This window comes from Eretmochelys imbricata, chromosome 7 (assembly GCF_965152235.1).
Source record: "Eretmochelys imbricata isolate rEreImb1 chromosome 7, rEreImb1.hap1, whole genome shotgun sequence".
NCBI lineage: Eukaryota > Metazoa > Chordata > Testudines > Cheloniidae > Eretmochelys > Eretmochelys imbricata.
In genome coordinates, this window is record NC_135578.1 from 12,068,078 (window position 1) to 12,082,108 (window position 14,031).

Below are 14,031 nucleotides of genomic sequence, written 5' to 3' on the forward strand. Positions count from 1 at the left end.
TAAACTCCTTTGGTTCAAGTATTAAGGCATTTTAGATTCCTTTAAAAGGATTTGCTGAATTTTTATATGGTGGGGTTGGTTTTTTGTTTTTTTTTTTACTTTCCTCTACAATGGAATATGAAGTATTTAAAAACACAGAGTTGAAAAAAAACCCATGCATAACCACTGCATTTTTTTTTTAAAAAGCACTTTTGTTAGTAACGGATTTAATGTATCCAATGAATGACAATGTATCACCACAACACTGCATTAAAAGTCAAGAAAGGTACTATCCGTATGAAGCTGGATAAGCTGTAGACGTTCCAGATTGATGCACCAGAACCTCTTGCATCCATACCTGTGACAAATGAAAAAGTTTGGGATTAAATTAACGCAAATATATATGAGGTCTCAAAACATGTTACCAGTAAGGACTCTGGGACAGATCCTCAAAGCTATTTAGGTACCCAACTCCAATTAAAAGCAGTAGGAGTTAGGAACCTAGATACCTTTGAGTATCTCGGTCTCTGTTATTTTACAGATAAGATTTATTACAGTTCTTCATTTCAGCTAATCAAGGCAGGGTTTACTAAATAATTCTAAATATTTATAAAGAATTGAAATACATTCACATTTCAGGAGCATTCATGGAACTGTCTTCATCTTTAAGATTATAAATAAAAAAGAGCCATATGAAAAATGAAAATCTGATTTTTTAAGATACATACATACACACACACGCTTATGTATATATATAAAACCTCACTCTCTCTCACACACACACACTATCTAATTTACATGGTAATTTACCTATCCAAAAGAAGGAAGTTTATCATGAGTAAGGACATGTGAATGTTAACTGATTTCCTTTTTAACAACTTATTACCATACAACATACAAGCATGGGTTTTTTCCTTTTAATCAGTAAGAACTCCATTCATATAAAGACTGGTTCCCACAACTGCTGTCTGTGGATGTCAGGCGCAAAATCATGATTCAGTTAACTAAAACAAAATAGGCAGTGTGACAAAATACTGGGAACATATATATATATATATATAAAATTAGTGGTGCCATTTAATGCCTATTGTTGAAGCACTTTAATCCCAGATGTATATATGATTAACAATTTCTCTGTTAATTTCAGATGCTAGTTAGCATTACTTTGCATTGTGAAACTCAATTAAACTAAGCTCAAGTCACGTTCGTGATCCTTACGGTATTATGTATGTCTTGTATCCTGTCATCGGGGTATAGAACTTTTATAAAACATTAGCAGAACAAAACCTTTCATAAATTTTTTTCAGGAGGCACACACCTGGCCAAATCCTCAACTGGGGTAAATCAGTGAAGCCCCATTGACTTCATGTTGAGAAACTCTAAAGCCTAAGCATTCCCAGTGTCCTATATATTCCCAGTCCCTATATTAAGGGACTTCCTTTTCCGAACATTGTCACTATCTGCGTTCTTTCTAGATGGCCAGGGAGTTCAAGTTAAGGTTACCTAGCCAGGAATACAAGTGAGTTCCTCTCTCCAGTCCTTTGATCAACCTATAGTAGGTACTTATGTAACAAGATGACGTCACCCTGAGCAGAGCATCAGCACGACACTTACTTGGACTCTCACAACCTGGAGCAACAAAGATCAGAATTTATGCTCCTTCCGCATCCGCTTTGCCACTAAGTTTTGGAATGAAATGTCAGACAATATGTCAACAGAGGAACCACAGCGTTGACAGGGCACTGATCTAGGAGTCCGATGACTTGGGTTCTCTTCCCAGCTCTGCCACTGACAAGCTGTGTGGTCTTATGCAATCACTCCACCTCTCTGTACTTCTGTTTTCCCCTCACGCTTTGCCTGTTTAAAATGTAAGTTCTTCATGGCATGCATCATCTCTTACTAAGCTATATGTATGGTGCCTAGTACTGTGGGGTTCTGATATCAGTAGGCTTCTAGGCATTACTGTAAGACAAAATAACGACACCTCATATCAGTGACTACATACTAGTCAGTTTGGGAATCCTGATCTGATCACTGCTAATGCCATCTCCACCATCAGTTGTTGCTTTTATTTCTATGATGTAATCCTCATTGAATGGGAGTAAAAGTTCTGCTGATGTCGTATTTGTGTTCAGTTCATTCACATGGTTTTGATTGCTAGTCCTGAACAAAACCTGCAACAACAACAGAAAAAAACAAACAGAATTTTTGGTGATGCTGCATGCAGTGTTTCTTCCACCATGTACTGCTCTGAATTTTGTTTTCTGAAAAAGGGTTAAATTCTAAAAAAAAAATACAGGGGAAAAAAATCTCAGTTTTGGTTGACTTCATGTAGCAGAATTATACTCAATATCTAGAAAGGCAATAAAAGCAGATAACATTAATCAAGCTCTTTTATCCCAGCTTTAATCTAAAATGGCACAATATATAATGATAACAAATGAATAATATATTCTCTTGAGTTTCTTAGTAATTTATTGTTCTATAAATTATCCCTCCACTTGGAACCTGTCATTATCTAGATCAAACACTTCAAGCAATAAATAGAAAGGGGACGCAGAGAAGGGAGTTAATAAAAATGTGGAAATTATGGGCTATACTGGAATAAGTTCAGCAAGTATTGAATGATTATTCTGTCATGGAACTTAACTGCATGTGTCCTGTTGCATTTTAAATTGGGAGCTATATCCAGCTCTGGGTTATGTCGGCTTCCATTGAGGTAACCCAGGGTTACAGCCCAGTGTTAAAAAATTGTCCTTGGAGGAGAAAGGGTATTATTGGTGATGGTGTCACAGTAGGCCAATGTGCCCACAACCCCCTTTCTCCCATAAGGTCTGGATTTGGCCAGCACAGCTTCCAGAGTAGGTGGCCTGACTGGGAAGATAGCATGGGCTGAAAGCCCAGAGAATATGTTGATCCAATGCTTCCCCCAGAATAGCATCCATCAGACGAATTCTTGCACTCAGAGTCATCCTTGGATGCCAGTGGTAATTGCACGAGAATAACACAACTCCCAATGGTATCGGTGGGAATGGAGTGAAAAAATAGCACAAGTCCACTGGAAATGTAGGCATGACATCCCACCATAAGTTGCCAGTGTCTATCTACATTATAGGGACAAGTTTACTGGGCCAAATTTTATTCAGTTGGTGAAAGAGACAAGCTTTTGAGCTACACAGAGCTCTTCTTCAGGTCTTGATGGAGAGCTCGATGTAGCTTGAATGCTTGCCACCAAAGGAAGTCAGTCCAGTAAAAGATATTACCTTGTGTCTCTGACTTCCTGGGACCAACACATCTACAACACTATCTACATTATGACAGCCTCCTGCGTTGCCCTGTAGGTTACAGTACTGCTCAGAATCTTTATAGCGTTGGCACACCCCTCCCACTCTCAGCCCCACCTCTGAGCCAAGACATGTCCCTCAAAGCACGACTCATGCGAGGTGGACCTCGGAGAACAATTTTATGGCTTTCTTCCTTTATAATGGCTGTGCTGGGAGAATTCTCCCCTGGCAAATGTGGGGCTTTCAGGGCCCCTTGATGCTGCTCCAGGGCCCTTTTACTTGGCGTAAACAGTCTGAAGCAGGGGTAATGATCTCTCCTCTAAGTGCCTAAGTCACTTTGTAAAATGGGTTTTAGGTGCTTTTGAAAACTTTTACCCAGTGTAACAAGACTTCAGTAGTAGGCGTTTGTATTGTATTTATTGAAGCTACAGCCAAGGCAACCTAATGCTGTGTCAAATACTGCAGAAGAGCTAGGGTTGAATCTGTGACTATGTATATTTGCAATCCAACTATGACCTGCAAGCCCAATGACCTAACTTTCCAGGTGCCTTTCATAGGCTGTAACCAACCATCAGTCTCTTGTTAACACAACCCAGAATGGTTCGAAAATGCTGCCAGAATTCAGACGTGTGATACAAGTACTGTTTACAGTAATAACACTGAGGAGTTCAAACAACTGTAGCTCTGTAGTAGCATCCTCTGTAATTAACTAAAGAGATAGCAACTGTACAGGGCACATATAGATTTACAGAACTCTCTGAACATTGTTTGCTGCTAGAATACTATTAACAACAAAAGTTTTATCAAGGCAGTGGAAGTTTTCCCACAATAGTTAAAAAGCCATGAAATTATCAGTTTGACACATGGCAATACTAAATCAGTTGGGCCAGCATTGCAGTTGTGACAATTTCCACCAGCCAAGGATCTGGCTCACTTTGTTTTGTTTCAAAGGAAATAAAATAAACAATGGCTCTAAAAAGGAGGTGCGGTAAAGATTTTTGGGAGTGGTGTCATGCACCCCATGATCAGGAGTTATGCAAAATGGCTGCATCTGCAAGCATTTTAAACTCTACATTTGCTGCCTTGGAAATGAACAAGCTTAAAGTGTGTTGCCATAAAGTACTCTAGCTATACTGTTTTTACCTACCTTATATCCAGTTACTTCGGATTCATTCTCCATTGCTTTCACTTGCTCCCAGTTCAGTACTACCTTGGAATCTGTAACATTCCATACAACGTTTCCTGGAGGCTGACTGGGTGCTTGAAATACAGAATGAAAGCATGATTTTAATTTACTTGGCATTAGTGATTTATTATACATCAGCAAATAATAGTTCAGGTAATTGACTGTCATTACATGTTAGATGTAAAAGCAACTCAAATAGAGCATCATCATTTGTAGACTGTATGGTTCAGAGACTAAATTGGAAAAACAGAAGAGGAGATAAATAGAGACACACAAAAATGTTATTTCTGACTTATTAATCTATGGTCCTTCATTGAACATGGCCAGATAAAAGCTTTTGTATCAAGATATAAAAATAATGAATTAGAACAAATTATAGTAAGTGGAATGATGATACAGACCTTTTACATCTTTAACATTTTGTTAAGACTACAAATATTTTGCAATGAATAACTTGTTTGACAAATTTAGTCTTTCTTTATTTGAATTTATTGGTTATGGCAAAAGTATTTGATATTTCTTTTGCTACTTTTTTTTTTACTCTGTGGTATGATTATGAAGAGTTATTTGTAAGTTTTCAATAATTCTCATTAGAGCTGCAGTCAGACTGGTCATTGGTCAGATAAATCACATAGTATTCTCTCTGATCCCTGACAGGATAAGGCCAAGATTTTCAAAAAGGACTAGTAAATGTTGGGTGCCCAAATTTTTGAGACAACTCGAAGGGCCCAGATATTCAAAAACAAGCTCACAACCTCTGAAAATCAGGATCCCTTAGTGTCTCAAGTTGTGAACCTAAAGAATGAGGCATCTGGAGTCACCAGTCATTTCTGAAAATCTTGTCCTGAGCACATAACACACTTGAAAAGTATAACAGCCTACTAAAGCTGCCAGCTAATAGAGTTAGCTATTGCTCAAGGAACATAAGTCTAAGCTTTGGTGCAGAACGGCCAATATCAAACTATGGTAATGACCTTTGGTGGAATTTGTAGTATGAGCATTTTGAGTGCAAATACTCACTGGAACAAAACTAAAATTGTTTCACATAAGAAACTTTGTAATTTTTCTATGAACATGCATATCAGTAAATCTGGACCTCACATATGTTCATACAAAGCAGACACAAAAGGTGTATAGATAAGGCTTGAGAATTCATTTTAAAAAGTCAAGCAAATATTCTCTTTTTCCAGTATTTTCCTTGCTCTGATTACTAAGTAGGATTTACCTTGATGAACTAATATCCAATTTCTATATATATAAAAGGAGTTTGTCAAATAAAGTTTTTTATACCCGAGAGCTGAGTGTTATAGCGTATTTTCGTAGTTCTCACACATTGATATTAAGATTGGGTTTGAGAATAAATAAATTGTTCCTTTAAACTCATAGCAAAATAGTAATATGACATCTTCACACAAGTGGAAAAATACACAATAATTATGCATGAATCAAAGGCCTCTACCATTTGACTTACCGAAGTAACTCACAAGTTACTTCAGTGGATGAACCAAAAAAAAAAAAAAATTGGCTGAACTGGATCAACAGAAACAATTTAAAAAATATCCACTGACATTAGAAAAGTAAAAAAAAGTATTATTTCAGATCAAATGAAATGTTTTGTCTGACTCAGAACAGAACATTTCATTTTTGAGGGTTTTAACCTTTGTAATGTTTTCATAATAAAACCAAGTGAACTTCCAGAACAAAACCTCTTTCCAAGACAAAAAAATCAAAATATTTTGTTTCAGAAATGCCAATATGAAGTGTTTTGACATTTCTGATTTTTTTTATTTGACCAAAACAATTTGCCAAAATTGACCCAAATCGATGAATTCTTTCATGACCTGAAACAACTGGAACCTGCATTTTGTGCACACACACACAAAAAATTGCATGACAAATTTTGCCCACCTCCAAGGATGTGAATAGTTCCACTGACTTCACCGGGACCACTGATATACTTAAAGTTAGTTACATGCTTAAGTACCTTGCTGAATTAGGCCTTCAGTGCAGAACATATGTTCTAATGAATTTTATAAAAATTGCAAGTAATTAAAAAATGTTAAATTGTTTTATCATTTGGGTCTATGAGTGAAGACTTGCACAGTTGTTTATCTGAACTTTTGCATAATTCAAGGTTTTTAAGGCAGAACAGCCATTCTTGATTTTTGGTTTAAAACTATTAATTCGCATAAAGATAAATACACAATGCAATGTTTAAACCTAAAATATGTTGCAAAAATATTCTGTCAAATATTTGGGATAAACAGACTATAACTTACTGAAAAAATTCAAAACGCTTTTTTCTGAAGAAAAATTAATTCTCCCCAAAACAGTTAACGTCCAACAGCCAGTGTTTGGAATGTGATAGTTTTAGTCCACTATTCCACTGACTTCTCTCCTATGCAAATAACTAAAATGTTCTCTTGCACAATGTCCTTGACTTAACCCAACCTCTATAAGCTGAATTCACAGCTTACTAGCTTTATGTTAAGTTTATAATTAATAGAACTATGGTCGTTTGAAAACGATCTCTGCCTCTCCAATGGCTAGGACAGTAACATGATAACCTAAACAGGAGTATTCTGCTGCAGGAGATATTACAATAACTGATTCCTTCTTGCTTCATTTCAGGACCTTCTTTACCAGTTGCCAAGCCTATACAGAAACTTATATTTGCATCTCTCTATACTACATCAAGAAGTTTCAATTAAGAGAGAGCATCTAATCATTATAGACCAACTGTGAGATAATTGACCATGATGGGAATTATGAGTCCCATGCTGAACTGAAACCTATTAAAAATGAAATGTGACTGGTTGACTTTCCCTCAGAGAGTTTTAATTAGGTTTATTCCTGGCATGGTGACACAAAATGAATTTTACCATTAGATTTATGGGAATTAAAATAGGGGAGTTGCTCTGATGGATCAATATATTGCACCTCTGCTTTTAGTTCTGCCTGATGGGATTGAAAACAATGAAGCTATTAGGGCAAGTTTTAACAGCCTTTGCTAGGAAGTCACCTTCAGTGATACTCTTGCAAGGTTAAAAAAAAAAGTGATGATACTCTCTTCGAAATATGAAAGTGTGCATAATATTTAACAAGGGGAAACATATTTTCAAAGGTGGTTGATACAGAACCTGCAATGGAAACAATTTAGTATGGCTTACAGCAGTGTTTTTAACTGGTGCTTTCAGACCCCCAGAAGCAATCAATCACTGGAGTTGTGAGGCAAACTTTATAACAATCTAATGCAAAGAAAATCTTGCTTTCCCCCTTCTCTGAACAGCCTTACCCATGCAAGTCAAGTTTTCTGTCAACCTCGCAAAACACACCCACAAATACATTTATATAGGCTTAGCACTGAAACACTGTCTTTTTACTCTTACTTTTATAAGATATGAAGGGGGGGCACAATTTTTTTTTCTTTGAATAAGGACTTGCCAGCCTGAAAAGGTCGAGGAACATTAGCTTTAGGCATAATGCAGTGATTATGAAGAGAACATTGACCATTATATAGACTGAAGTTGAACTCTCATGATCCATGACTATGGTATGTGACTTGTATGTCTCATGTTAGAGGTTAATATTAACTAATATCTTAGAGGTTCTATGCTAAAATGTGGGAAGTGCAATTGTAACATTTATAATCATATGCACAATAAGAAGTGCATTATTCAAGAAGATCTGAGGGGGTACTGGTGGGAATTAAAAAGCTTAAAACTGATGGAGCTGATGGAAGAAAGGAACACTTATTTTCAACAACTTTTAATGAAAAATGTGTCCATGTTTCACTGAAATTTTTGAATTTTCAAATTCTTCAAACAGTTCTGCTCAAAAGAAAGTAGAGAATGAAAAGAAAGGGATAAGATGGTCATTCTTCTCTGACGAGGAATGTTTCATGAGTAGAAAGTTTGGAGCAATTCTGAAAAAGCCATGTTTGAATTAAAGTTTTCCTTAGAGAAGATGAGAAGACTTGAAACATTAAAGTTCTTTACATGAGTACTAAAGTTGTGCAGAAAGCTGTTTACTTTCACTTAATCTGAGGGATACAAAACAATCTTAAATTGCCACATACTTCTGTTGTAGCATAATTTATTTACCTTCATTACTCACTACCAAAATATCGGTGTGTAGCTAGAAACTTTTTAATCAGCCCATTCCATCTACCAGATGTATTCATTCAGGGCCAAATCAAAGCCCACTGAAGTCAATGGCATGAGGCCTTAATTCAATAATTACCACAGTCAAGTGGTTTTGTATCACATATATTCTTCCAAGACACCACAATGTCACAAAATTAGGACTGCAGCATCAGTGAATGGGTCAGGCAGTAATCAGCGGACTTAGGGAAGAAAACTTGCACAAAAATATGAGCAAGAACACTCAGTAAAATGATATTTAAACTGGCAGTGGTGTTTTTACTTAACACTTTTTGATACGGGATATAGTAGAATCGACAATACTATAATCTAACCATTCTAATAAAACAATAATAGTTAGCATTTCTATGGAACACTTTTTTAATTCTAATGGGCAAAATCCTGCCTGCCTTACTCATGTGAGTAGCCATAATGATGTTAACTTTATTGGTACTATTCTTCAATGGACAGAGTCTGATAAACTGGCTCACATAATGGCATTGGCCATGGGACTACTCAAGGTAGAATTGCATTAGTAAATATATCAGAGTCTGGCTCTGAGTATATATTTGGCCCTCTATTCAGATTTACTTGTGGATTTATGTTAGTTAAAAAGCAATGCTTCAAAATGTATGGCTTTGATTCTGAACTGTGTTTAAACATCAGAACACACACAAAACATTTCCTGTTCTGTGGAAATTATCACAGCCTTTCTGATTATTTGTGTGTTCTCCGGAGTTAAATCTTGTTTTGGTAGTAAAGTGGTATCTTATGAGTAATTTGGGCAAGAGAACACAAGAGTCAACATGAGTGATTGTTTTGCGTGAACTGCAGTCCACCTCAAAAGTCAGGCTCTAGAGAACTTATATTATAAAGCCATGAAATATTCAGAGAGTCACTTGGTTCCATATAGCAGAAGCTTGTTTTTCAATATAATAAAATCAAACCTGACTTTTGAAAATTCTCCGTCAGTAAGAAGAATTTAGCAGCCCAGATTCACAAATGTTTGGAAATCAGAGGTGGTGACTTTCAGTGAGTCAAGTCCATAAGCATGTTTGATTTTTGCATAACCATGATCATGCACAACATCCACAGAAGTGGGTGTTGGTTCGGAGGTTGAATTTGAAAAATGGTGAGTGTTCTATTTTATATGAAAGTCTGGTTCATTTGTTCCTCTCATCATTCCCAATAATGCACACGTTCTCCCTTTTGCCAGTAAATGATGAAAATCCATTATGGCCTTCCCCTCATTTATTTAGACTGATGATACTCACGTGTCTTTTTTGTGGTGGCATTTACTGTAGCGCTAAAGGGTCCTGACCCAGCACTGTTGTATGCCCGGACAGCTGTGTAATACACTAAGTTGCTCTTCAAGCCTGTTATTCTTACTGATGTCTCATTCCCTGTAGCTTTTACTTTATTTGAAGATTCTTCTTTTCCACCATTATTCCAGTACCTGACCTAGGATACAAAACATAGTGAGTTAAAATGCTTTTGTGACATAATGTTCATACACACTATTATGTTTGATTCCTGTAAGTGCTTTTTTCTCTCTTGAAAATGGTGGAATTACCTTAAAGTTCCAGAAGTAATACATATCCTATGAAAATAGCATCCCTATTGCCTATCTGGTTTTACCTTTCAAAGTAATATTTCTCTCTTAGTGTGGTTATAGAAAAGAGGAAACTGAGATGTTAGAGACTATTTGAAGGAAAATGATGACAGAGGAAAAGCATTAGTTCATCATTACATTCTCTGCCCTGTGCCGATTGGCTGTTTGCTCCACCCACTCCCTCCCTTACAGTCTCTTCACCTCAACTTCCCTCCATATGTGCCCCTCTTATCCTCATCTTCCTGCCCTGTCTCCCTAACCTCCCTTTCTCTTCAATGTCACCTCTCCCCTCACTTTTCTTTCCATGTAGCTGGTACCCTCCTAACTAGGCCCTCCACCCCCAAAAATCATAGAACTAACATGACGTTTGCTGCCAACATATTGTTCACTCTGTTTGTGTGTTCTACCCCTTCTCCCACCCTATGTCTGCCTCATTTATTTAGCATTTCTGTAAGCATTTCCGGGCAGGGGCTGTCTAGTATTTGGTGTTTGTACAGCACCTATCACAATGGGGCCCCATTCTTGGTCCTTAGGCACTATCGTAACAAACATGATTAACAATAATAAACAAAAAATAATACAACACACATTAAACTCATTAGAACACTTTATCGTATACAACAGTTCCTTTGGAAATTAAAGCTGTCATTCAAAAAATATCAGCTTGACACAGACGGAGAGAGAGAGAGCCAGGACTACCATCACAGGCATCGCTATACAATACATGCCCATTCTGGTGGGCTCTCAAAGATATTCGGAACGAGACACCAAGCTTAGTCAGAGCGAGAGAAAATAAATCATCTACTATATATAACCAGTACATTGGACATCAGTGTCCCTCGCCTCTGTTTTCCAGAAGCTGGGAATGGGCAATAGGGGATGGATCACTTGATGATTACCTGTTCTGTTCATTCCCTCTGGGGAACCTGGCATTGGCCACTGTTGGAAGACAGGATACTGGGCTGAAGGATCTTTGGTCTGACCCAGTACAGCTGTTTTTATGTACTACAATGTCAGCTAGAACTGATCCAGATTTTCAAGAAATATTTATAATTTTTTTTCAAAAGACCAGTAAAATTTGCATTCTTCCTTTTCTACCAGTGCTAATATAGGCAAAGATTGTGACTAGCACAACTCGAGAGAAGGAGCCATGGTGGCTGTATGCAATCTTTTGTAGCTCACAGATACTGAGGCCAACTGGGAACCAGCCAAGCCCTTGTCACCCTGAATGTTGTTCCAATTAACATCTGGCTATGTGAGGAACCAAGGGCCCATTCTGACAAATGGAGCATCAGCCAGGTGGGATACCCAGCCACAGCTTCTTTCTCTTGTTACTCCTGAGGGAATTCTGCACCAAAAATTTAAAAATGCTGTGCACAATACTTTAAAATTCTTCAAAATTCTGCAAATTTTATTTGTCAAAAAAAAAATGTGGAGGCTCCAGCATGGCACTGGGGAGCACGGGCCACTGGCTGCACAGAGGTGGGAGATCACTGTACAGCTCCCTATCCTGGGACATGGACTCAGTGGTGACTTAGCGCAAGGACCCTGACATAGTGCAAGGACCAGGCCTGCCCCAGAAACACCCCAGAGCCCTGACCCTCTGTGTCAAGTGCACCAGGTGTGGGCAGGCAGGCTCAGCAAGGCAGGATCCAAGTGTGGAGAGGCTTAGTGTGGGGGAGAATCCAGGTTGAGTTGAGAGGATTCTGTGTGGGGCAATCTGGGTGTGGCCGGCTCAGTGGGGGATCCGGGTGTGGGGGGGATCTGGATGCACAGGGGCTTGTTGGTGGGTTATGGGTGCAACGGTAATGGGACTCTTCATGGGGGGTCCAGATGAAAGTGGATGAGGCTCAGCAGGTGGGGTCTGCGTCTGTGTGATGGAGAGACAGAGCTCAGCAGGGGGGTCTGGGTGTGAGAGACTCAGTGGGGGGATCCAGATGCTGGGGGAATGGGGCTCAGTGGGGTTGGGATTCAGGTGGAGCTGGTTGCGGCTCAGTGTGTGTGGAGGGGATCTGGGTGTGGGTGGCTTGCCGGGGTGGTCCAGCTGCAGGGGCAGTGGGGCATGTTGGGGGGGGGGATTTGGTTGTGGGGGGTTGAGGCTTGGTGTGATAGTCTGGGTATGAGAGGGTCTGGATGCACGGGGGTTGGACGGATGGGGGAGCAGCTCCCTGTACAGAGATTTTTCTCCCCTGCAGCTGAGGAGCAATGGATGCAGGAAGCACGGTGGGGGAGGGGAGTTTGCAGAGCTTCCTACAGCCGTGGGAGAAATCTGGGGGTAGGTCTGACCTGGCCCCGGATGCCGTGCAGGGTAAGAGGAAGTACCATCCTCCCCTGCCCATCCAGGACTAGCAGCTGAGCCCGATGCAGGGTAGGAGCCACCAGCTGGGCCTTCCCCAGTACCGCCTCCTGCACCACAGTGATTTACCTCTCTGCCGCATGCCCTGGGCACCTGAAACATACTTCTGGGAAGAGTCGCATGACCGCTTTTGTGGATTCCCTTTGCTTTCCCATCAGAAAGTCATTTTTGTGCAGGGAAACAAAGACATCTGCGGGGGACATAAATTCTGTGCCTGTGCAGTGGTGCAGAATTGCCACAGGAGTATCTTGTATGCATATCACATGCTGGGGAATTCTCAGGGACATAGTTAAGCTAGTTCTTTAGCTGACTGGTACTTCTGGACCATTGCATTAGCAGTGAGAAGAAGGATCAGGTTCTGGCCCCCAGGATCTCTGCACTTTGAATCTCATTACATATATACATTTACACACTATACAGATATCTCTTTGTTCTAATACTGAATCACACACAGCACAGTATAGTAAAAATCCTTTGTCAGCATGAGTTTGGGAGGGCCATAGTCCTCGTTATTGGCAAGATGATTATGTGGGTCATCTTGTCTCTCTCTGAAACAGACCAGCCTCCCCGTTTCTGTTTGAATAGGATGGCCATCTCAGATAGGCTGGACTACCAAACTGGGCAGCTAGATAACGGCAAAAAAATGAAAGAACAGCTCTGCTGTGAAACTTGGGTCCGCAGCCAATCAGCTGCTCTCTACCTTGAAGACTCAGCAAGCTATATCCCCTATAATATTTCAAACGGATTTTGGGCCTGGTTTATTTTGTACTCAAATTTCAATGTCAGTTTAAATAAAGATGATACGTACCTGCTCCACTTAGGACTAAATTAAGAATTGCCTTTCCCCTTGTGGGTTGCAGGACTAGCTGATCCAAGTATTAGTCATTAATAGTGTCTAGAAAATTTATGTCTGCATCCCACCCTGAGGTGACATGTACCCAGTCCATATAGCCGAAATCCCCCTCCCATTATTATTGAGTTTTCTATTTCTAGACCCTATCTAATCTTCCTGAGCATTCCACAATCACCATCCTGGTCAGGTGATCGGTAATATATTCCTACTGCTATATTCTTATTATTATTTGAACATAGTGCATGACTGCTAAGCCACAAATCAATGATTAGGAAATAAAACATAATTATGGTCATGCTACCTTACTGGAGGGAGCATAGTTAAAAGGGTTTACCTCATAACCCAGTAACCGTCCACTACTCATTTTCCAAGGAATGGCATTCCAGGAAACTTCAATTACTGAAGATGACAAGCTTTTTGCAGAGACACCAGAAGGTGCTATGGTAGGCTCTGTATTTGAAAATAAAAATATAAGAGAACAATAGTAAACAGGAATGGTAAAAGGTAAAGAGGAAAATAAAAATGTCAGCACGGCTTTTGAAAATGGCCTTAATGATATCTGCTAAGCAAATATTCATTTAGCTGTTGTAATATTATCATATCAAACACACATTAAGAA

The 14,031-nt window shown here is 39.2% G+C and overlaps 1 protein-coding gene across 1 annotated transcript in view; it reads right to left on the reverse strand.

The window, feature by feature from the left end:
* Window positions 1-233: 233 nt before the first annotated feature.
* Window positions 234-14,031, reverse strand: part of LOC144267452 (contactin-3-like) — a 116,672-nt gene continuing 102,874 nt past the window's right edge. The window contains exons 16-20 of the mRNA XM_077821434.1: window positions 13,747-13,862; window positions 9,866-10,052; window positions 4,411-4,523; window positions 1,985-2,153; window positions 234-337 (exon numbers count right to left, since the gene is read on the reverse strand). Coding sequence (XP_077677560.1) covers window positions 234-337; window positions 1,985-2,153; window positions 4,411-4,523; window positions 9,866-10,052; window positions 13,747-13,862 — 689 coding nt within the window. The remainder of the gene's footprint in view (window positions 338-1,984; window positions 2,154-4,410; window positions 4,524-9,865; window positions 10,053-13,746; window positions 13,863-14,031) is intronic.